Raw genomic sequence first — 24,943 nt, forward strand, 5'->3', positions numbered from 1 at the left:
ATTGTAATTTGGTAGTACAATGTGAATTTACACCCAACATCTGACAGTTGTGAAAAATCGAACTATTCTCGTTTACTGGTTGGAAAATGAAAAATTTCAAATGAACAAGTATAATGTTTACACGTTCAACTTGCATCTAAAGTAGAACTTCAAAAACTAAATACAAATCTTTACTCAGGAGAATATTTAAATACAACGCTTGTTCTGCAATATTGATGAAGTACGGTTGAATGAAATCATTCACTGAGAATATACGAGAATCAGTCTTCTTTTGCTGATCACTGACAAACGTATCGGTAAAAACGTATATACAATAAATATTTTTCGTGCCATTTGTCTCGGCGGTGCGATTAAAAATATACTTATCTCCAGTCCCCATGGGGTGACGAAAAAAATTAAAATTTTACAAATTCATTTCACGACAGTTTCGCGCATGATGAAATTGACGACAGGCGATACGATAATGCTCTGCAGAAAGATTGCACACACGGCCGTTTATCTCTTGCGAAATCGGCGGTCATATCATTCGTGTATCGCAATTAATTGACGCAAGTAGGGAGCCTTGGGGGGTCTCGCGACGTGGGATCGAGACCCTTTGGCCTTTGCTCTAATGATAATTGTCGGTTCACATATGAGTCGATTATCGGAAACGTAGAAAGAACGCGGCACGGACAAGCCACTCGTAGATTCGAAATTCGTTTTACAAGTTTGATTCTCGCGCCGAATCGCTTCTTCTCTAATCGAATTCCTTAAATTTGGAAATTGAGTCTCATCCAGTCCAGCGTTCCGCGTTCAATTTTAGAGTTTCTGCGCAGCCGACGGTCTGGAGTGGGGAGCATCGATTCCCGGCGAATTTTCGGGTTCCTACTATATGTGATTTAGCGCTCGAGATGCTCGCACTGCGTGGAACGTTTCTGCAGAATTTCCATCCTCTTGTTATCGCGCATTTTAATCATTTAAATATTTCGTCAAATATCGTTTTGTACGTGAACGTTTTCGGAGGATTTAAAAAATAATCGAGATACAGAAATTTCATTGAATGTTTATTTATATAAATTTTGATTTTTAACAGACAAGTATTTCTGGAACGTATTTCTTTTATCATTTTACAAGCACATATTATCTATAGAAGTTGAGTAGTTATAGTTTTTCTAACGATTTTTGAAATGTCAGCGAAAAATGACTTCATCTGTTTTTACGCGCAGCTAAAACAAATATTTTTCCATTTTACTGGGTTTTCTTAACAAAATATATCGCAACGGGATTTTGACTCAAACGTTTCTGAATGTAAAAAAATACCAACAAAGAAACAATTTTAAATTTAATTGTTTCGGTGTAATTTGTTATCTAACAATAACGTGAATCTCTGACACTGATAATGTCAGTGAGTTACGAATGATTAATAAAAAGCTCGAATCAAACGATGCGGAGAAAACAGCGAGATTACAAAACTCGCTCAAGCCGTGATTATCAATTTTCACGAGGGATGTAAGAAAATTAATTTCTAAAGTGATGATTCGCTATTTTTCTTAAAATCGTGACCATTTATGTCAAATCATTCGATCGCGCAAATAACTGCGGGAATACGTGCGTGTAATTGCCTTCGAATTAATGTTTGTTTGGACACATATAGAATTGCGACATAATCAAGGCTTGAAGTATAATGATTAGTAATGAAGAAAATAATAACGCAATAAGTAACATAAATAAGATGATAATATTATTATTGGATCGCTATATATATACGTATCTGCATTTCGCGCATTATAATCAACACGCTTTTGATTCGTGAAAGTTTCTTATTATTCGTTTATCGAGTTCTGTTTACTTTGGGTCTTCTTGTATCAGCATGAAACAATTTCATTCAATTAACATTAAAAATGATAAACATGAATTCAATGACATCGGAATGATATACTGCAATTATAGTATTGCAGTTTAATTATCCTTATCATTCAATTGTCCATTTAGAAAACACCTGTTTCCTTATTCATGCTCATGCAGTGAAAACTTATCAATTATTTCTTCCAGAAAATATTCAGCTACACTTATCACTACACTACTTCGAATAACAGTGATATTTTGTTTATTGATGTTTGGTAGTTTGAAGAATGTGGAAAAATGTAGGTGAAAACGCCTGCTAACTTACCGATGGGCAATTCGTCCGCGTATCGTGCGCCTGGTGTTTGATTACACGATTTCATTCATGCATTATGTGTTGCTTGTCTGCAAGTGACCAGGCGTTTTTGAAAGCTAATACTAAAAATACTGAACGCTGTTATTTTTAAAAGAAGAATATGCCAAAATTAGTAGTGTCCAATTTTTTCGCGAAAGATTTTCGTTATTCAAATCATTCTTGTTATCAATAAAATTTAAAAATACTATAAATACATTCTTTACGATTCCAAATATTTCCCGTCTTAGACGTTTGACTTCCGCTGACCTCATCACGCTTCGGATTCACTTCAATTTATCACAATACGAAATAGCTTCCAGCTCTTGTCGGATTATTACAATCAATGAATGCCAAACCGTTTACCACCAACTGTTATCGATTCAAGTACGTTTATTGTCACAAGATAAGATGATCTGAATAGCCTGCAATAGCTTAATCGTACAAGTCATTGCTCACAAGATTTTAATGTCAAGCGAATAATCAATCATTTATATTTTCTAATATATTTGTTTTATCTTCGCTGCTAATTCTAATTTCGTATCACCGAAAATCATTGAATCTTTCACACCATACCTAAGCAAAAATTATTAGCCAATCTACGAAAAGAACATGTTTGAGTCCATTCCCTAAATTTCCGTTCCAACCATTAAGCGACATTTTCATACATAGTTTTAACGATTTATTTCACGATTCATCGCAATCGATCAAGTTATCCGATCTTATAGATCGCTTGCAATAATTTGGGTGAACTGAACAGTGCCTTCATTTTTCTAAAACCGCACCAAAAATTTCACAACACACTGGTAATTACACGGTAATAGATCATCGAAAAATCACGGTGGATCATCAAGGGTGTACAAACATATAGTCGAGTCAAATTAGAGCTCTCAATACAGAAATATTATTCAACAAGGATTGGAAAACGCAAATGAAGTTCATCGAGTTGAATTTAGTTGAAGAAGAATAAAATTACGGAACGCTTGAATCGACAGTGCTTGAAAATATGATTTTCAGTGAACAGCGTGAATTCCGGGATTACATTTCAAAGTACGCAGACATCAGTAAAACTCTAGTTTCAGTCACAGCTTCTGAGGTTTAGTTTTCAACAACTTTGAAACGACATTGTACTGAATAGTGTTTATAATTGACAGATATTTTGCTACTTACATAAGCGCAATGAGTTCTTAAAGTTTCGATGTTTGATGAGTACCTGTCTCAATTCGATTGGAAATTACGTAGAATATGTATAAAGTACATAATTCGTGACGTATTCGCTGTGGATAACTGATGTTGAACTGATACTAGTTTGGTTCTAAGTGACACTAGATTTTTTTAAATAAGCGGTATACAGGCCCCCGGTTACGGACACAAATAGGTAAGAGAGAGGGTAATTTTGACTCCCATTGGTTCGCCTTTTTCCGGGGAAGAGACACTAGCGAGTTTGCTTTACACAAGTCTTCAGTTTTCGTTCGTGGAATTTTCTAGCTAGCTTAGCGAGGAATGCAGAGTTCTCTTTCTCCAAACATTGTAAACTGACCATACGTGGTTTTCTGCTCTTTCTCGAGTCACTCGCTGCTTTTGCCACCAAAGCGTCGAGACTTCCAAGGCGCCAGTCGGTCTGAACACGCATAATTACCATAACTGTTCCAATACCTTGTGTCTCTTTCTTATCTCATGATGTTGCACTTGCACTTGAACAAGTTTTACCTATATAACTGTAAACTGCAGTAAACGCACAGTATGCAATCTGCGGTTCATAAATCGACAAAGTGCTGCACGAGTTTATCAGATGCAATATCTCCCGAGATTGAGGATCCATCAGGCTATCCTAACAAAAGGAACGCGGTAAACGCCAACGGAGATTTGGCTCGAGGAAAACTTTAGGGCTGGTATTTAGCCTTGAAATAAACTAACACTTAAAAAAAATACGTGACGAATCTTGTTTGCTATATTGCAACATGTGACATGACGAAAAAAATTTTGATTTGAAAAGTGATTTTCCGAATGAATTTGCAAAATTGTTATGCCGGCTCGTATATTGTAACTAATTTTTTTCACTTACTTTTTGTCTACTCGAGTTAATTTTTCACAGGCAAGCGTTATTTAAATAGATTCAAATTTTCCGATTTTAACGTATAACTGTATCAATCATTCGAGAGTCAAATAGATCATTTATAGGTCGATATTCGATGAAAGTACTTGATTTTTGCACCGAATTAAGACAGTCGAATAATATACGGAATAACTGACTACTCGAGCAGCATTAACTGTTGTGCTCATCAATTTGAAGAAACTTGTTTTGACCGTTGACCGTTTCACAGGTGTATCGTATTGTGTGTAGAATAGGTACGCAGATGAAATTAGTCCGTTTCGAGCTCTCTTCTCGAGCACATCGCGCTGCGCAATTTATACAACCGTGCGATTATATATATTCGTGTTACTCTAGTGGTATAGTTATTAATAATCCGAATTCCGATACTACGATTCGTACATAAAATTCATGGAAGCAGCTTGGGTGAATATGTAAAATTAAACAGATTTTCCAAAATCGAATCCTAACGAATTAACAAATGTGTTATTCCCATCCACATAAACATGTGGATTTTAGTGTTGGAACAGTGATTGTGCTTGTTGATTGGCATTGAATTCCTTAAATACAGTGCGCCTCATTCCGACCATAAAAATTATAAGGCAATATTTGCCATGTACGTTAATTTACTAACAATAAGTCGTTACTTTCAATTACAGTAATGAAATGGAGCCGGTACCTACAAAAAATTTATACAAAATTTATCACTTCGCATTCAAACGTGTTTTATGATTAAACGAAGGTTGATTTCTTGGCACGAAATGTTATTCTTCGACCAAATTTTCCAAACGTGAAACCGAAGACAACCACGATGAACTAGATTGAAAAACATCTTGCGATATTGAGAAACAAGTGGAGAAATTCCAAATTATAATTGAGGAAATCCAGTTATCAACAACTCCGGAGAAATCATATTAGCCAAGTATTTCTAAATACCAAAAGTGTGTTGATAGCCCGGATTCGAAAAATAAATGAGAGAGTGAGCGTTTCATAAATCGTTAAAAATAGATTTTTGGTAACACGAATAACCGTGCTTCAAAAAAAAAAGGCCTAGATTTATCGTTCACCACTTCTAATGTCGCTCTGTGACAAACCGTGCGTCTTTGTAACAAAGCAGTAGAAAAAAAATCGTATTGAATGATCTGTCAAGAATTCATTTATAAAAAAAACAAGAAAAAAAATTAGATACGGTTAATTAAAATTGAACAAATCTACACAAAAATTTGTCATTGAAAATATTATCAATTGTTCGTATCTCGATTTACCTCTGTACAAAACAAAAATTCCACTTTCAACAACCTTCGTTTTAAAATTTTTCCTGTCAATAATTATTTTTAACTATCGAAACTAGATCCTATTTATTACCGCAGTGTGTTGTTATCGTCGTGAGCCAAATCAATTACGTTATGTACGTGGATATGCGGTACTCGGGTACCTACTACGTATTTCATTTGCGAAGGCCGCTTCAATACGGAGAATGAATAACCGGGTTATAACCGTTTCCGTACCTGCAATGTCGGTATTGTGCAACGCAGCCGTTACTACAACGCTCTTGAACGTAACTCGTGAAATAAATTCATCACGAAATCACGCAACGTGTAATAAGAGTGACGTGCTTCCGGCAACCGTTCTCGCAAATTGCATCTCCGACCAACTCGAACGATTCGAGCTCTCCTGCTGGCTGAGTTAGGTAAGACAATAATAATAAAAAAAAAACGTTAACTATTAAAAATATAGACTGTATCGTGTCTGAAATCGTTCAATACAATTAGTTATATTAAAATATTACAATCGGCAGATCGACGTGCAGTCTCTACAATGCCAAGAAGATAGATTAGTTATGTTCGTTTCTTCGATTCAAAGAATCGAGAAATCGGATGATGAAACAATGACTGAATGTTTCAGTTTCAGTTTTTATTATATTCATTTCGAATTTAAATTATCTATGACTCGTCAAAATTGGGTAAATTATAGGCTTTAGGGTTTCCCACGATAGTTTTTATTTTTCCTCTGAAAAAAGCATTAATTTTATTTCCGATATGGAATTTTATTCTCCGCTGATACTGTACAAATTGACAATGTAATTCGACTCTGCGAGCTTTTCAAAGTCCAGAAAAAAGGTTTTTTTTATTTTTATACACGACGAAAGAATGTTTTAAAAACGTGCCATCGTCTGTAGATAGATAAAAATGTTATTTTCTAATTTTCATAAATTCGAAAAAACACATTTCATTCATTGCTTTGTAACAAAAAAAAAAAAAAAAAAAAACGACGCATGGTGTTTAACGATTAAGACCAGACTAAAATTACCATATAAGTTATGTTCGTATAATCTAACAATGAGTACAACGACGCCACTTCTGAAATCGTTATACCTCTTTACATGACGTACGTGCACAATTATTGTACAAGAAGTAGCACAGAATCGAGTGGATTAACGGTGAATTTTACACACACGCATGCATGTGTAAGCATGTATACACGTGTATTCATACAAACAGTCGCCAGCGTTCCTGAATGGGCAAGGATAGCGTTCGAAAGGCTTCTAACGTTCGATTAAAATGATTAATTTTTTTTCCGCTTGGTCTAGTTTTTCACTCTGTTTCTATAACATTATTCCGCATTGATACTTACCCGTAGATTCTATATGAGGTTATCGGTCTTTATCACACGCACGAGCCGGATAATTTGTTTACTGCATACCTGATGGCAAAAATATGTCAAACCGAGATCGAAAACAGCTCGTTAACACGTATTGCACACTACCAATGTTACATTTGTACAAGGTAAAACAAGGAATTTGGTAACTCATGTGGTGTTCAGGATCAATTCTAACTCGTTAGTTTTTCACACAATATTAACATTACGAACACTGCACCAAGAACATTCGCCTTACTGGTAATCTCTCAACAAGATCAACTTACTGGAATTGGAGTGTTTGTATTGAAAAAAAAATTAAAATTAATACTGCGCAATCGCAAAAAAAAAACAAACTAGATCGAAAGAATCGTTGAAATTTTAAGAGATATATAGTAATAAGACATAAGAAAATTCATGCTCCTGTTATTGACAATTCGCACTTTTGTACAAGCTCGTCCATCGTAATCTTTGAAAATCGGTATCAATCGGTATTGCCAAAAAAAAAAATCGCTACAGATTAGTTACATAGACCGATGAAACTCGGCAATAAATCAGTAAAGATCGTTTGGGAATCGGTAAAAAAATCGATATCGATATTTATGATGTAAAAAGTCTTTGAACGATTTCTCATCAATAATGGTCGAAAAATTTTCGTTACTACTTTTGACGATCAATGCCCTGGGTGAGAGCTAAAATAATTGCACGAGACAATCGCGTGGCAAAAGTGCGTATAGAATTTTTTTGTACGAGTATAAAATTCCGAGTTGCATAGATTGTGAAATCTGTTCTCAGGAGCAGTAGCGCGATAATTTTCTACCAAACGATTAAAAAATTGTCGGGCAAGTTCGTGTCTCGTCAATATCTCGAACGATTTCTTACCGATCCCCACCGATTTCTTACCGATTCCAACCGATTTCTTACCGATTCCGCATACCTGACGTCACGTGATCTGTACTGCAATCTTGCAAAAGAAGGGCGTCGAATGTAGCCATCGTGGTTCTTTTTGAAAATAAGTTCCTCGATCGCTAGCGTGGCTGAAACTCGAGGACACGACGCTCGACCTGAAGGGAGGGGAACGCGGAAGGCGGTGCCCACCGCGAAAAGCGAAAGTACGAATAATTTCCTAGTCTTAAATGTCATCGAGCCCTGGGTGCGCAGAGTCCGAGTCTCCGCGCATTCGCCTCCGTATCGTTCACCGCAACAGCGGCCCCCCCAATTGCAATTTGTTCGTGGGAGTGAGCCACGTGTTCCTCGTGCCCCGTGCCATCTGCCAAACTTCATTATCCTGCAATTACACCGCCTCAGTCTGTGCGGTTCGAGCAACAGGTTCCGAAGTGTCGTCACGAAGTTTGCCGCGTGTGCACGGTAATCAGCAGCGTCGCGACGCCGATCAATATCAACGCGGCGGCGGCGGCGGTCATACCGTGGAAAAGTTACAGCCAGTATCGTCGGTGTTCAGTGATTTTCGAAATGCAGCTGGCGATGTGGCGATACTAAATTCCTCTTCTTTACCATCCGCGTATTTCGGAATACTGATCCAACATTTTTTCCGCAGCCTTTATCCAGACGCAAGTGAGTCCGAAATAAAAATCTTTTCGATGTCGGTTCTGCGATTTCGTTTGACAATTGTCGTTTATCGCCAGATCGACAAGCTGTCAACGGGACGCTTTTAATTGGCGGATTTTGATAAAAACTTTTCGTTAATTTGTTTAAAGTCTTACGTTTCGTGTATCGATGCCAGTTTTAAATCTGGGTCATTGCTACGCCGTTCACAACTTTCGCATACCTGTGGAGTAGCCTGAAATATTTTCAGGTGTATAATTTATTCGCTGCATTCACGCGACATCTGCGATGCTGGTATCGCCTGCATTTCTTCGAATTGTCGATTAAACAGTTCGCTTATCTCGTTTCTCAGGTGATTATGGACGGGAAAATCGACGGACGTGAACCGCGAGACACCGAGTATGGAACGTGAGTGTTGTTTAATAATTTCTCAAACTTTCCATGTGTCCATTGATCGAGGATTTTTGATGCCGGTAATTTTTCAAAATAGGATTCGAAAAAACTGTAGAATTTGTAAGAAACGCTGATTTTTATCGTTATTACCAAAGACATGATTTTAATAACCCAATTGTAACGTAACTGTATCATTTTTTTACATCATTTGCCAAGCTTGCCAACTTTTCCGATGAAATTTGTGAGGCCACGTATTATTCCGTTAGAAAAAAATTTCATCAATATTCATTATTCACATTCGGCAGCGTACAGAAAAAAAATTCAAGGCTGAATGGCCTATAAATGTAACATATTTTGATATGTAACGTCTAAAACAGACCTATGACTGTACTTTGGAAGGGTTTAATACTCGCAATCAATTATCTTAAGGTTATGCCCTTGTTTTTTTTTTTTTTTTTTTACGACAACATCGAATTAACATCATATTTCCTTTTAGTTCTTTCTCGAGTAAAAATTACATTATTACCATTAGTGTCGTCACTGCGTTAATGATCGTCATGCGGAATAAAAGACTACAGATGCCTGACCGATTGGTCCCAATTTCCAAATATTACCGCGGTGTATTTTCAGATCAATAATTCAGAAATTGGCATCACTTGCTAAATCTATTGAGAATATGTCAATTATTATACATACATGTTACCTAAAAATAAGGCTTAGTTGATGCTGTTTTCAGTGCCTTATAGAAAATAAATGTCAAATATTTTTGCAAATATCTAATGTCGGGTTATATCCGTTTCTGATAGTTGATAAAGGAAAACAGCGGATCAAAAGCAGTTGTAAATGAAACCTCAATAGTGTGAACCTTGCAGGGTGCAATATGAGGAGACCGAGCCACCCAGCTGGATGTTTTGGAAGAAGAGGCGTTACGTCCTGGCAATATTGGCCTTCTTCGGCTTTTTCACGAGCTATATTCTTCGGGTGAATTTGAGCATCGCCATCGTCGCCATGACCGCGAACAACACCAAAACCGACGATGACGGCAATACTTACTACGTAAGTATGCGAATCTGTTACAATACTATACGATGTTGAAGCCAGCGCATTTCGAAACCACTAAATAACACCACAAGAAGAATGAACGTGACGCTTAGCCGGTGAAATACTTTTAATCGTAAGTGCAAAAAGTTCACTCCGCCTTTCACCGATTTTATTCACATTTACTTGCGCTTATAATCTATATTCACATTCTGGTGGTTTTACTTTTCACATCTGTGTACAAAGATTTCTCTGTAGCAAACTATCGAGTGTGAGGAATTTTTTTTTTCTCGCAAAGAATTTCACGATTTCTCAAACGAATCAGGCAGTTGGTTATTTTTACAAAGAGTCCTCTCGTTTTCTGAGTACCTTCGGCTTGTGCTACATTTTTTTTTACGATTCTTCGTCGAAATTTAAAGTGATTTAACAATTTTTATGTCCATTCTTTCCCGTTCGTCCGGTTTCTTCGTGCTCTGCGAAATTTTAGATTCCTTTTTTCAAAGCGTCTGGTAATTTTTCCAGATATTTATTATCAGAGCTAACGATGCCTGTTCTGTTTGATTTACTTACATGTCAAACGACACAAATAAGTTTTTTTCGGATTGAGTTATGCAATTTGGTCAAGCCAGTGAATTCTCATTGAAGGGACAATTCAACGTTTTGTCCTAGAAAATGAAAGCGCAACAACATTGAAACAAAAAGACCCGATAAAGTCATTCTTCGAATAATTCGGATGCATGGATTAATTACAGCCAAGAAGCGGATAAAATCTCACTTATAAATTTGTATAAGGAAATGCCAAACGTAATTTTCTTAAAAAAAATGACCCATCTTCACGATTGATATTTGCAGAATATGAACATTCACAAACCTATATCTGAAAATTCCTTATCTCGCGAATAACATAAATTAATGTATTCATCGAGCTTTGAAAAATTTCGTAACATGAAAAACTATTGTATATTTCCCAATAATGAGAAGCAAAAAGGTCGCATGATCTCTTTGAAAGGAATAATATAATTTATGAATTTCTATATAGGTTGAAGATTACTTAAGCGCTGGTCGCTAGTGCAGGATTATTAACTCCGCGAAATACAAAGTCGTATACGATATTTATTTTTTTCATCACAATAGCGTTATCGCGACCAGTTTTACGGTGCGATTGATAAATTTTCATTATCGTAAATATATACACACATGCAAGCACTCAAGCACTCACCGTTTTCTTATTAAGCCAGAGCAAAATATTCCATATTTAAACATTCTCAATGTCTTGAAATACGGTAATTTATACGTGAAACAACGTGAAAATAAATAACTTTAGTTGTACATTGCAGAAAAATTCGACAAATCAACTCGATCCATTCCGTTGAATAATCAAAAAAAATGTCTTATCACAATGATATATCATAACAAAAATAGAAACATCTTTTTATACTAAAAGTATTCAACGAATGTTAATTCTGATGGTCCTTGAAACATATTCAATTGTTAATAATACTCATTTATTTCTACAATAAAACAAACTTATGTTAAATAAACTTATCTTCATCTTGTTGAAAGAATGTTTTTACGACCCGGTAAGGATTATTTAAATTGTAAATATATTTCTTCCCTTCATACGTATTTTTTTATTTCTAATCAACAATACGACTCTTCTACGTCGTTTAAACATCCTTTCCTTGAATGCTGTCTGACCATTCTTCACATGATTGTTTTTCTCAATACTCTATTCTGCGGTTTCTGTTCTCAACTTCTTTTCACGACTTGTTTGCTGAATTTTACGGACTGAATATCCGTGCACGCGATGTCGACTTGAAGACTACGCCGCGTGAGTAAAACTTCAGGCTTACTTGAAGGCCGTTACACATTTACAATAAAGGTGTAATCACTGTTTGGAGCACAATAAGGTAAATGTTGATGAAACAGCGTTCGGTACAGTCTACTAAGTTGATTCCCACACTGTGAAGCTGGACAACATTCGATTGCTGGCACGGAAATTGATGTATAAATTCTGACCCGAATGGTAGTTGTTACTTGTCAACCTTGTCAACGTTAAAAAAAAGAAGAATGTATTAAAAATTAAATTAAAAAAAAGAAATCAACAATAATCACCATCGATCGTAACGTAATTCGAACGATTTTTTCTTCCAACTTTTACAAATAATTTGAACCTGCAAGTCTTCCTTCAAAGTGGTAAATGCAACGGAAAAATGTTACCCTTATTACGCTTTGAAAATATGAATGCGGAGCCATCATTGACGAGATCAGTCGGGTTGGCTGTACGCGAGTATACATTTACGTACGTCTATCTCGTTATCTAGGTACAATAAAGCATTGATGGTAGTTTAGAGCTAATTCCTGCATTAGAATAAGCGGGTATGGTACGAGTTATATTTAAGGCAGTTGGTTCTTCGATGCGAGATAGCGGCACGGTGTAATAAACTTCTTTCTGCTGGAATGTATTCGTTATGTACGTGCATGCACATAAATACGTACGACAAATTCCTATTGCGGCATATTTGATAAGCTGAATCGGCGTCCTCGTTGAACGTTTTGTAATGTCAGGGTCATTATCCACTTGTTCACAAATAATTCGCGAATGAAGGCACGGTTCGTCGAATGCATAAGGCAAAAACCTGATCCGCAAAATTTCCTGGTATCTCAATATTTTATTACAGAATAATATGCACAGGAAAAATCGCTCAGAAATATTTTTCCGTGAATTTTTGACGTTGGTTGCTTCGCTATGAATATTAATCACTACTGGATCCTTTTAAAAGTCTCGCAAACAAGTTTATGTAAGCGAAAAAGGAATTTGAACTATGATGCTTCGTCTAATATTCTCATGAAATTAAATCTGACGAAGATGTACACGATAAAGGACCAAATCTTCTTGACATTAATTATTGGCACATGGACAATTTAATATCCTTCATTCGCATATTCATTCACTTCGACTATTCGTTCAACCACTTACCTCTCGGTTTATACATTTTTTTAACCATTTGAACACTTAATTTTTCTTCTGCTTCTACATAATTTTTCATGGACAATTAGATTTCAATGTACTGTAAACGACTTAAAGATAATTACCAGCTGTTAAACGTTCGTACATTATTGACTACACTCTGCAAATACGAGCGAATGTTGTTTGACGAAATTTAGCGGTACAGTAAGAAATCGTGAAAATAATCTCAAGTTTCCGGTAGGAATGATAAAGAATATAAAACCTTTTTCGGATTTCAGACATCCGAAAATGAAGAAAGCTAATTCGATAGGTTGCAGAAGTTTTTTTTTTTATCTTCTTATTCAATTACAGTCAACACAGACGATCATATAATGTCTTGAAAGACAATTTTTCTTCCGAGACAGACGAAACGACCGTACACGGAAACGAATACGGGGCCCTGATGTATCAATTTCGTTTTCCAATTTGTAGAAAACCCAACCCTGTATACAGTTTCAATCGAGCATAAATTGCCGTCGTGAGGGTACAATCCCGTTTTATTTTTCAGGAGCAAGAATTCAACTGGGACTCAAAACTCCAGGGGTTGATACTGAGCTCCTTTTTTTACGGCTACATCACGACGCAACTGTTCGGTGGATTGCTGGCATCGAAAATTGGGGGAAAAAGAGTTTTCGGTGGTGGCATAGCCGTGACGGCCCTTCTAACCGTCATCACACCGCCCCTGGTGCGAGTCAATGTTTACATTCTCGTTGCTCTGCGAATCATCGAAGGTGTCTTCGAGGTAAGTAGAACCACCATTGGATGCTGAGTTGTTCGAAACACGGCAAAAGAATTTTTCCCGTGGTATTTTTGTACACACAAACTACATGTACAGTAATGTTCGTTAATGCCTTGGACTTCCGGCTAACTTGTTTGCCTTCCGAAACCAAATGCTCTTCGCTTCTATAAGAATTATGTGACAATGACTGGCGATGCAGCCGACGAGAAAGATTGGGATTCATTGTCACATTGTTCGTATAGAACACTGAGAGAAATTTTTAGTTCCGGTTACCGCTCAGTCCTTGACTATTTTCATTTTTTATCAAATCATTTAACAAATGATTTACTCTGTTCCTCAATTATTTTGAGGTAACGACGAATTGGAACCGAAAAGTCTTAGTCCTGAAATCCCCGATCTTATTTCGTTCCTAAAAAGTGGTTACTTGGAGCAGCTAGTTTCAATTCGTCCATATAAGACTCTTACACAACAATCTCAATTAAAAATTGAAATTAGCTACCTATAAAACATCAGAAAACTGCTTTTTATGAGAATCGAGGAACTCGTTGAACGCACCTTTCCGAATCTCAAGGATTAAAGACAGTTTTTACTTTGACCTCAAACCATAATTCCAAATTTCTGAACTACTGCGAATGATACATGATAATCTACATGGCATTTATGTGGGAGTAACGGGAAATGTTGACTTTTTTGTAACACAATTACGTGCATTCTTTACACTTGTTCTTGTTGCTCATTGAAACCTTGAGTTTTCAGGGTGTCACATATCCATGCATTCACGCGATATGGGCGAAGTGGGCACCGCCGTTGGAAAGATCGAAACTGGGCACCCTGGCGTTTTCCGGAAGTTTCATAGGAACCGTCGTCGCGATGCCCGTCAGCGGTATCATGGCTGATCGCCTGGGATGGGCGTCGATTTTCTACTCCTTCGGAGCATTCGGCATCATCTGGTACATCGTGTGGACGATTTTCGTCACCGACGACCCGGAGGACGACCCCTACATCTCGAAAGCGGAGCTCAGACACATAAAGGGGTCGCTTAACCAGGTTGACAACGAGGTCAGTAGATCGATTTAGTTCATATTTGACTTGGTACCAAAGGAAAATGAGGTCAACCAATCGAAGACCGTTGAAACGGGTGTATTCTAAAATAAAAGTATGACTACATGTCGAACAGATGTTCACGAATGCCCGATAGATTGTCAGCTTACAGTCAACGGTGTAAGAACTAACTAGTCATCATCAAGAAACAGTCAAACGCAACATCGGAGTTTCCATAATTACCAGATTTTGTTCATCCTGTTACTACATTCCTTGTGGTGAGTTCTAGAAATGATGTCTAGTTTCTGTTTTGACTTCGTTTTGATGCCAACATTTTTCAAGGACAACGAATGAATCGAACATAGGATCGATACAGCTTTGAATTCAGGCTTTTTTTGACAGTCATTATCATGTCTAAGGTGAATATTTACCGTATTATCTGACAATTTCATCAATCAAATTTTTCATCTTTCAAGACAGTGAAATGATAGTTGACATCTCGACATATATGCTACCTGAGAAAATTTTGGAACCTATGGAGACGGAAACAGAAGAAGCAAATGATCGTCTCTGATTACGAAAACTCGGAACAATGTGTTCACGCTGAATTTATAATTATTCTTACCATGTTGCAGAAAGTTGTTCATCCTTGGAAAGACATCGTAACCTCGATGCCAGTCTGGGCAATAGTTGCAGCTCACTTCAGTGAGAATTGGGGATTTTACACGATGCTGACTCAGCTGCCTACATTTTTATCGGGTAAGTGTGGGAGTCGTAAGAAATCAAGAGAAATCAAGTAATTTTTCCCCATCTACAGAAGTGAGATAGAATTATAAAGTACGTAATTGATACTGATCATCGCTCTGATAGCGGCTCGTTACGTATAACACAGTGACGAATATGGTTGAATTATTCACCGCAGAGATGAATAAAAATGATGCAATGAAATTAGATCGAATGTCTGCTGAAAATGCTTTTTAGGCAGAATGCGGTATTCAGCAGAAAGGGACGCGTTGCTTCCGCCGAAAATTTATCGAGATATCTCTCTTTCCTCCGTACTAATGGAGGCCCCATGGTAGCAATTAAGGGGTAATTAGCGTATAATTTATCGTTGCAGATACACTGGACTACAAACTTGAGAAAAGCGGATTTGTGTCTGCGTTACCCTACCTGGCAATGGCCATAATGCTTCAGGCTGGAGGATACGTTGCAGATTATTTACGAGAGCATAAGATACTGACGACAACTCAGGTAGCCATTATCTTGCGGCTTGCATGGTTGTCTGCCACAGTGTCCTGAAATTTACGGCCATTCGTTTTTTCACTCAGGTCCGCAAGACCTTCAATTGTCTGGGCTTCGTCAGCCAAACGATATTCATGATGTGCGCAGCTTTCATAATGACTCCGGTCAGCGTCATCCTCTGCATCACGATCGCCATTGGCTTGGGGGGTTTATCCTGGGTTGGCTTCAGGTGAATTGGATACTTTTTCCTCGCCAAAATTAACCAGTCCAACTCGTTGTTGAAAACGGATGAAAATCCGAACTTAAATCGTTTCTTTTTCTTTATACCCTTCGATATTTCTCGCAGCGTTAATCATCTCGATATTGCACCGCAACATGCGAGCGTTCTCATGGGATTTGGAAACACCATTGCCACCGTACCTGGTATCGTCAGTCCCATCATCACCGGATACATTGTTCAAAATAAGGTGAGTAATGGTAAATCGAACGGGTGGGTACAATCTTCGTGGAATCGTCATCACGTCAAGGTTCCCTGCTGAAACGAAGCTGAAGTCCCGAACTTCTTTCTCGTCCCGAGTTGAAGAGCTCGACGTTCAATCTTTGCTTTCGTGATAAGTTTACGTTCACTTTCAGTCTGCTGCCGAATGGAGGATAGTCTTCATCATCGCGGCGACGATCTACATAGCAGGTGCCGTAATATATGGAATATTTGCCTCCGGGGAAGTGCAGCCCTGGGCAATGAAGTCGAAGAACAGAAACGAGACGGGGTACGACAATCCGGCCCTCGAAGTGGAGACGTTCACTAAGTGAATAGGTCAGCGGTTTCAGAAACTGCGTAATTTCCGCATTCGTCTTCCGTACCAGAGAGACCAGTAAATCGTAATCTTCACTCTGAAGCAGCACATTGGGAAATGTCAACGATGCGTGTCACGCTGAAGTCGAAAGACGGTGTTTTCAATGTGCGGCTGTGCACGAAGTAAACGCAAATTTCCATGATTTTCACGATTACATGTATTACGGTCGTGATTCGGACGATTGTGTAGGTATCAAATTGCAGGTCATAGTGTATACGTGTATGAATGGTGAATTAAACCTCGCAAATGACTTAAAATAAAGCACTTTATTTTTGTTACAGTTTTGAGTTTTCTTATTCCCGACGAAAGTATTTACTTGTACAAAATCTGAGTACGTTTCAACCAGCATTCTCTGGACCTAAAAGTGAGATGAATAAGCATACAATTAGACACAATCAACGAAATTTCTAACGCATTTGTCCATTCAGTTACCTATGAAGCTGAGTAGAACCGGCAAAAATATGAGACCATGCGCTGCGCCGATCAAAACTATGCCGAGGTACATCCGAAAGTAGAATACTTGGAATATTTGAGATTTGGCAAACGCCAATACCACGATACCAGCGAACTTCGTCAGCGTTATGCCGGAGAACACCTGCAAAGGTGTAAAGCACCGTTACGATCATCGCTATTAATCTCCTTCACTGCGTGGACAGGTTTTTCAAATTTATTGTCAACAGAACAAGAACAAAAGATCCGCAGCACGTCTTTAACAAATAAATTACTCACAGAGCTTCCCATTCCAGTCAAAGTCTCGGAGACTCTTTCCATCCTAGTTGAGCCTTTGTGTTTTAAATACGAATGGACGATGTGGCTGCAGAACTCGACGGATATTCCCATTGCCTGATGAGGGATAAAACGAAAGAATCAGACGAGGTCATTGCGAGTTGTTTGAGATTGGAAGAAACTTACCACAACCAGATTGACCAATGATACAGCATTCAGCGATATGCTCCACCAGTACATCACTCCTCCCAGATTTATCACGATCATGACAACGTTCAAGGCAACGACGAAGGCTGAGAAGAGGGAAAGTCCGGTCAGTATGAAGGTGGCGCAAAATATCACAACCACCGACAAACTCAGGGAGGTCAAGGCTTCTGTCCAGATCGTGAGGTACTGCTCGTAAAAGACGTAGAACACGCTGTGAAACATGAGTATTGTGCATCAGTCCATAGATCCGAAGAACATGAAGTACATCAAAACTATGATTTGGTAAAAGCGAATTGATGCATCGAAGTAGTGTCAGAGCAAAGTAGTTCAGTGACACAAGTATCAGACCTGTAAGGGAAGACCTCGATCTCCGTATCAGTGACGCCAGCGTTGTTGATCATGGTCGTTATGTTAGCAGCAATGGATCTTGCAGCTCTCAACGACTCGTACCAGTCCGCCGAGTCTTTCAATGGCGTGTGGTAAGTGCCGAAGTAGCTGTCACCGACATCCATTTTCCCATATTGGTCCGTGTAGTAATTTACCGCCTACATTGAAACATGTTTAGTTGCCTGGTAAATTGAATCGGCAATTGCTACTTACGTCTGCATACGAAGCTAAACCACTCTTTGCGCAATCCTCGTCGGGGATATCGGTTAAAAAGTAATCAAGGTACGTCCTGAAGCTTTCGACATCCGGTCTGATTCCCAAATCGTCAGTACCGATAGAGCACGTGCCGCAAATACTTGATACTGTGGATTTGAAATCGATTTCTCATTTGCATTTTGTCTACTTTTCTCTATGTCTGAGTCGATTCGCTTTGCGAATCTTCAGCCCAGTAGCAATAGAAATCGATTCACTTACCGATGGAGTGTGGACAGTAGGAACTATTACTGTAGTAATATTTGCAGCATCCGTCAATGGTTGACCAATCAAAGTAATCGTCAAGCCAGGATGACGCTGCATTTTGAATAAACGATCTGGAGAGAAATAATTTTTATGTCACGTTGTACACACGAAAAACCTGTCTTTGAAATGATGTTCAGAGATAAAACAGTGATGAACAACTTTATATTTTCATAGTACAGTTTCAATAAATGTGAAAACTCACTCTGAGGACTGTTTTGACGCCGAGTATAGTTGCGTGCTCAAAGAATCAACGTTGCAGCCCTGCCCACCGCATATTATATCTTGAACACCATCGAGGGAATAATTAAGTCCTTCTTTTACGACGAAATAAACGGGCGGACCCATCGAAAGCAATTCCTGCATGTACTATGAAACGAAAAGAAAAACCACGGTGATATCGTTATCTGTAAGTGGTTTCACTCTCCATGCCTGAGAGAAAGAGTAATCATCTCACCTGGAAATACTTGAGGACGTATGAGTCGTCAGGCATAGCCAACTGCTGATCCAAGCCCACTTCAACGTTCGGCCATACAACAATACTGATGACAAGGAAGCAGGTGAATAAAACCAGGACAATGATCCTGACGGGTTTGAGCAAGAGACAAGGAGTGTAGTACCGTTTGAAAACCGAGTACACTAGCCCCTTGCCCGGCACTTGTTTCTCATCCGTATTGAGGGAAAAGCAACAGCAGACATCCCACCGGTTGGACTGAAAGCATGTTTGGTGAGTTAAGGAAAAGAATTTCCATTTGAAACTGTTAGTATGTTTTTCACAACCGGGACGTTCCTCATTCTCATTCGGCTACTAGACTCACCTCGATTCGTTCAGCGTCCAAGGCCAGAAGGCTAACGAAGGCGGTGATTTGAAGACAGAAGTTCAACGCGATAGCGACTGAGGCGTACCAGGCGAACGTTTGCACAGCGGGCATGGTAGACAATCCACCTATAATCGGCGGATATAAAAGCCAAGATTGTAATACAGACGGTACTTTTCTGCTGTTTTAAAGCCACCATCAACTTACCGATCAGGAAGCAAAGACATTCCGAAGTGCTCGTCAATAACATGGAAGGCCCAACCGATCCAACAATGCGGCCAATATGCTCAGGCACTGACTCTCCCGGCTGCCTAGGGTTCCTCTGATAATTCTGAACCATGATAAAAATGTTGTCGACTCCGACGGCGAGCACCAAGAACGGAATTACCTGGTGGAAAGAAGCAGTTGAATTACACGGCCAAACAAGCGACGAAATTCGATGACGGGACAGTCTGGTTTACCTCAATAACCAACAACGACGTTGAAACTTCCAAGTACCCGAATATTCCGATGGAGCATGCGACCGAGAGCAAAACGATAACGATTCCGCTGACGCTGAGCGTTATTCTACTGTGCACCTGAAAAATTGAAGGAGCTGGATTTTTTTCCATTGGAATGAATAGCTGGAAGGATACGCCTCAAGATTTTCCCCAACTCACAAAGCAATTCATCGAAGCACTGAACTTTCCCAAGGCTAGAACAATGTACACGAACATAACACAATAGCTGATCACCACTGTCGATACTTCCGCTTCTGAGGTTCTAGCGATCTCGTCCTCAATTGACCGTTCGCTCGAATAGGCAATCTCCATCGTGTCCGGTCGTTCGTTAACATCCCAGTTCTCCATGAAAGCTATGAACCTAGTCATCGACAGAGAGTATTATGCGTGACCTCAATTTTCGAGCAACGGAAGTAACCGATGACCAACGCTTTTCAAATAAGAAGTGGAAGAAAATGCTGAATGCTTACTTCGATTCCCAAGCCAGAGCTGGTGCCAGAGATTCTTCGTCCAAATAATTGTTTACCATGTACGTGAGTGCAAGCCCAGTCGCCTTTATGTAGTCTGAGGAATCGTAGCTCTCTTGGCCGTCCACAAGGAAACCACCCAAAGCTACTGCAGGAATGATCGGCCCTTTGTACGTAGATATGCAATCGGTATTATAAGCGTTCCTAGGGTCAAAAAACGATCCCGGTTAACTCATCTATAATTTGACTTATTGAACGACAATGATGATTGTCGGTTCACAACAGAGACAATAATCCGTCGAAATGAAGCGGAATATCTATCATACTGTAGGCATTTGTAGAGATGATCGAGATAGTTGGTTTCATATCCACCGGATGTTGACGTCTCGTTGAAAGTATCAAGACTGTACTGAAAGTAACCCCAGATATTCTGGATCGTGCAGAGTGACAGCGTTACTCCACCACTGAACTCGTTTTGGACTGGAGCATAACAGATTTTTTCCAAACCTTCGTCAGTGTCCTGGCCAATCTGTGAATTTTCATCAATTAAACGCAAATGACAGATGTGAGAATTTTCATCCGTTCGCCACTGTTACATTTCGTGTAGTGTTACTCACATCTATAATTTGTTGATGAAGGTCGTATATGGTCAACAAGAACTCCCTGTTGAAAACTGGACCAAATTCCAGCTCATCAGTGGTGGTGTTGTGCAATATCTATAAAACCCGGTAAACATGCAAACAGTAAAGAACAAATTGGTAATTTTCAGGCCAATCTCTATGGACAAATCGCCGTACCGTGTCGAGTCCTACGGGCTTTATGAAGACCTGCTCAGTTCGGTAGAACGGTTGAAAATGCTCGTCGAAGAAGTCCTTCTCGATTCTCGACTGGCTTGTTGGCGCTGCCCAAATTTCAATGGGATTCGTGGTTATCGACAGATATTTTATGCCGTAGCACATAAGAATTATTAAATAAGTCCAGGCGCAGAGGACAAGTACCGGCTGCCTTGCGAATCCTGTTAGAAAAAGTTTCGATGAATATCTTCAAAGGTCAAGTTCATCAAACAAGTACGTCGAAGAGGGTGCCCCGTTAATGAATGTATTTTCTCACCATATCCTAAGGCCCTGAAGAGCGTTTCCAAATATCTGTTGAACGCTTCACCAGCGTTGTGGTATTTTGATCCAAAAGAAGAAGGTTTACCTAAAACAGAGTATTTTGTCACATGCAAAATCCTGATATCAACAGCGCAAAAAAGAACAAGAGCTCACCGGAAGCGGGGTATTTCCTCCTCATCAACGTCACCGTCGTGGTGGACCCCGCACTCAAGACAATGACGATTATTCCAGCGATGATACCCCATCCGCTGATGCCAAATAACAGAAAAGTGCTCGTGCTCAGATCTAGTTCGGTTACGGGACAACTATCATCGCAATCGACGCAGCTGCAGGCCAGTGAAGAGTTCTGAAAGCAGGAGATTCAAGTCTACAAACTGAGGCAATTCAGGTCAGAAAAGATTTGATACTTGTCAGACCATATGTGGTGAGTTACTCACGTCGTAAGCTTCGTCACAGGTCTTTGTCTCGGGGTTTAAGGAACTGTTCGACGACAGAGAGTCATCGGCGTCCCATACGTAGGTCATTTGGAAAGGGACGAGACCGTCGTCGCTCGCTGTTCCCATGTACTCGTACCACCTTCGAGAATTTTAGCATCATTAACGTCAACGACATCGTGCAACAAGATAGACGTTTTCCTTCAAAGGATGATAGGAAAACATCGTTTGGATTATACATATTATCAATCACGCAATAATGACTTCTGATGAATCCCGCGAATCATACAAGTTATCAGTCAACATCGCCAGGTGGTTTCGTGATCGTCGATTAATTACTGTACATTCAGAGTATCCTATTAAAGTCGAAATAATAAGTGAGAATAGTAATAATAATAATCTCGTAGCTGATTAGCGATTAACTGGAAGATTTGAGCACACGTGCATGCTAAGCTAAGTCTATCGTGGCAATCTTGCTTGGCTCAAGAAGCAGGGCAGATACTCTGTGCATAGATTGTAATAAGGCATCGAGGCATCGGTGTCAATCTCGTAGCTATCTAACCAGGGGAATTTTATGCCGTAACACCCTGTAGCTGACGAACAAATTCAGCAGGTGCCTTGTCAATCAACCCAAAACGCTTTATCGACCACAATAATGAGCTAATTAAACACCGCATGACGCTGCCGTTTACACATGCCTAATCACACGTATACACTCACGATTGTAGAAATTCGTTTTCCAATTTCCGAACAACTCGAATTAAACAGGATTTCTAATGACTCGGTAAATCTGCAAAACTCACAATTTATACGTGCATCTGCTGGCTCCGTAAGGTCCGCATGCCAAATCCATAGCCAAATTTCCACTAGCCGGGTGAAGAACACCTGAACACGAGTTGTAGGTACCTTCGGCATATTCTTCCCCTAAATAGATCTGCGAAGAGAAAGTGTCAAAAACTTGAATCGCGCTTTTATTAGTGTGCAGGAACCAGAATTACTCATACAAGAAATACACTGTTCAAATTTATGATGACTCTCTAGGTATCGAGTGACAACTGATGAAAGCTCAGTATGTGCGGTTATAGATCAATGACGATGTTGATGGCAGTTGTAACAGTAATCGCTCGTGATGAAAATGCAACTGATCAATTATACTAATCTTTCTGCGAATTATTATCGATATTAGTGTTCACTGAAATTTCATTCATTCATCGATGGATTGTTATCATTATGAGCAACATTTCTACTGCATTTATAACTTAGGATTTTCTATCGCACCTGAACTTCGTTTATGTACTGGACAACTTCGTCGTCCACAGTGGCGTTCAGGATTTCAACGTTATACATGAATCTGCTCTGATCTGGAGCACAGCTGAAGTCACAAATGGATCTGAACATGTTCTTCGCACATGTAGCACACCTCCCGAAGACACCTTCAGCCATCGACATGCTCGAGTCCATGTCGATGATCTGCTGAGCATCGCAGCACACGAGAGGAGTATCTGAACATTGGTTCACAGACCATGTAATTACACCAGTATTTTTACCTGTCTTGTTTTTAGCCTGATCGATTTTCAAAATACGCTCAAAGTTTATCCCGACGACTAACCAGTTTCATTCTCAAAAAAGTGCGGACATCTGTTGTAGAGGATAGCTTCTGCCGTTGAGTTGTTGATCAGCTGACCAGTCGTCGATGATGGACAGTTGTAGGTCGATGCCCCAGACGTGTAGCACTGGCCGTACCACACGCAGGTATATTCATCGTCGCCGATTGACGAGGCGAGGATAAGTGAAACCAGAAAGACGGTGAGAGAAAAATTCTTCATTCTGAAAATGAACGCCCTTATCGAAGTTCCTGAACTTTGATTTGTAAAGTAAAGGCAGACGGATTGCCGCCGGTTGACTATTTTCCGATTAAATTCTCACCTCGAGTATTTGGTGTTTGCCTTTTCCGTTCTCAGATTAAACGAGATCACCGTTCACCTAACGGTTCGGCGAAAATTTAATGATTTTTGACGGATCTGACACCTTACTGACTCATCATACACACCCGAACTTGTAACGGGATTGAGGTCGGCTGAATCCCAGCGAAGACTGGCCAGCCAAATCGAAGCCGGTGTGAAATCCCGGTAAAAATCTTGATTCTTTATCGTCCAAACGTTTTCATCTTATCGCGCAGCTGAGAGACTTGTTTCTGATCACCAGATAGATTATCTATTTTCTACACACGTACTTACATTGTTGAGCGATTTTTCAACCCAATCCGTTTACTCATGCAGCTGGCCCGTTTAACCACCTATTACAGGTGTTTGTATAGAGAGTAAAATGTCGATTTTCTTATCAATGACGGTTTGTCTAAAGTACGGTAACTACTTTTTTTTTTTTTTAATTGTTTTTTTCCTCGAACGTTACAACCGAGACACCTGCAAGGTGTGACATTGACATATATAACTCATACACATCTGTGCAGAGTGCAGATAAGAGTCCGATGACAGTTTTAATTGTGAATAATTGTTGCTCTGTATCAGTCACGCTTTCGAAATAGGAAAAGACCTAAAAGTCTCGTTTTCAGTTACGTCGCAATCACTTCTTCAAAGAAACCCATTTTTCATCGAATCAAAGATACGATCAGTTGTATAAGAGAATTAGCTTAACACCTTCTGAAACTAATCACAGTTTCAAAATCAATGAAATCCGTAAATTGATTTTTACCAGAGGTATTCACGAAGAAAGTGAAATTGTTTATGAGCTTGGTGAACTGAACTTATTTGAAAAAACCTCGAATATAGGTTCGTACCGTTATTTTATTTTCTTTCCTCCACCTGACAACTTGAGTGTTTCGGAACACATTAACGAGAAGTATCTGTGATTTTATTATATTTTCTAACTTTTCTTACTCGTGGAATTGCTAGGTTCCAGAATTAATTCCGGTTGAATTTTAAGCGACTTGTCCTTTAACTTCCGTAAGCACGCGCCGACGCTTCCTCG

General features: G+C 39.2%; 2 protein-coding genes across 7 annotated transcripts; one reads left to right on the forward strand and one right to left on the reverse strand.

Moving 5' to 3' along the window:
* Window positions 1–3,645: 3,645 nt before the first annotated feature.
* Window positions 3,646–17,065, forward strand: LOC124180524 (sialin). 6 transcript variants are annotated; one of them, XM_046566162.1, is made up of 11 exons: window positions 3,646–3,703; window positions 7,935–8,014; window positions 8,821–8,876; window positions 9,734–9,917; window positions 13,418–13,651; window positions 14,405–14,707; window positions 15,325–15,448; window positions 15,807–15,940; window positions 16,018–16,160; window positions 16,278–16,398; window positions 16,565–17,065. In XM_046566162.1, exons 3-11 carry the CDS (start codon window positions 8,827–8,829, stop codon window positions 16,739–16,741), a joined length of 1,470 nt encoding a protein of 489 aa, XP_046422118.1. In that variant the 5' UTR covers window positions 3,646–3,703; window positions 7,935–8,014; window positions 8,821–8,826; the 3' UTR covers window positions 16,742–17,065. The 6 variants fall into 6 exon arrangements, with proteins under 6 accessions (XP_046422118.1, XP_046422116.1, XP_046422113.1 ...); XM_046566160.1 differs by lacking the exons at window positions 3,646–3,703; window positions 7,935–8,014 and adding an exon at window positions 3,932–4,065; XM_046566157.1 differs by lacking the exons at window positions 3,646–3,703; window positions 7,935–8,014 and adding an exon at window positions 5,489–5,955.
* LOC124180514 (NPC intracellular cholesterol transporter 1 homolog 1b-like) lies at window positions 17,033–24,060 on the reverse strand. Its single transcript, XM_046566137.1, has 24 exons — window positions 23,882–24,060; window positions 23,565–23,782; window positions 23,234–23,457; window positions 22,759–22,889; window positions 21,959–22,097; window positions 21,675–21,867; window positions 21,517–21,606; window positions 21,204–21,421; window positions 21,024–21,122; window positions 20,733–20,935; window positions 20,410–20,610; window positions 20,099–20,300; window positions 19,901–20,017; window positions 19,647–19,827; window positions 19,440–19,567; window positions 19,079–19,333; window positions 18,827–18,990; window positions 18,580–18,695; window positions 18,319–18,467; window positions 18,067–18,263; window positions 17,698–17,929; window positions 17,515–17,628; window positions 17,218–17,380; window positions 17,033–17,143 (listed from the first exon to the last, which is right to left on the reverse strand). The coding sequence occupies exons 2-24, from the start codon at window positions 23,779–23,781 to the stop codon at window positions 17,124–17,126; spliced, it is 3,753 nt and encodes a 1,250-aa protein (XP_046422093.1). The 5' UTR covers window position 23,782; window positions 23,882–24,060; the 3' UTR covers window positions 17,033–17,123.
* Between the last annotated feature and the right edge of the window lie 883 nt (window positions 24,061–24,943).

The sequence above is a fragment of the Neodiprion fabricii genome, chromosome 4 (genome assembly GCF_021155785.1).
Source record: "Neodiprion fabricii isolate iyNeoFabr1 chromosome 4, iyNeoFabr1.1, whole genome shotgun sequence".
Lineage (NCBI taxonomy): Eukaryota > Metazoa > Arthropoda > Insecta > Hymenoptera > Diprionidae > Neodiprion > Neodiprion fabricii.

Bases quoted from the DNA above. Each gene is read 5' to 3' on its own strand.
- LOC124180524 (XM_046566162.1), top strand. From the start codon at position 8,827: ATGGACGGGAAAATCGACGGACGTGAACCGCGAGACACCGAGTATGGA. The intron at 9,918-13,417 runs GTAAGTATGCGA...TTTATTTTTCAG, and splicing joins ATGACGGCAATACTTACTAC to GAGCAAGAATTCAACTGGGA. The intron at 16,161-16,277 runs GTGAATTGGATA...TATTTCTCGCAG, and splicing joins TTATCCTGGGTTGGCTTCAG to CGTTAATCATCTCGATATTG.
- LOC124180514 (XM_046566137.1), bottom strand. From the start codon at position 23,781: ATGAAGAATTTTTCTCTCACCGTCTTTCTGGTTTCACTTATCCTCGCC. The intron at 22,890-23,233 runs GTGCGATAGAAA...TTCTCTTCGCAG, and splicing joins AGTACATAAACGAAGTTCAG to ATCTATTTAGGGGAAGAATA. The intron at 17,930-18,066 runs GTCTGATACTTG...CATGTTTCACAG, and splicing joins ATCGAGGTCTTCCCTTACAG to CGTGTTCTACGTCTTTTACG.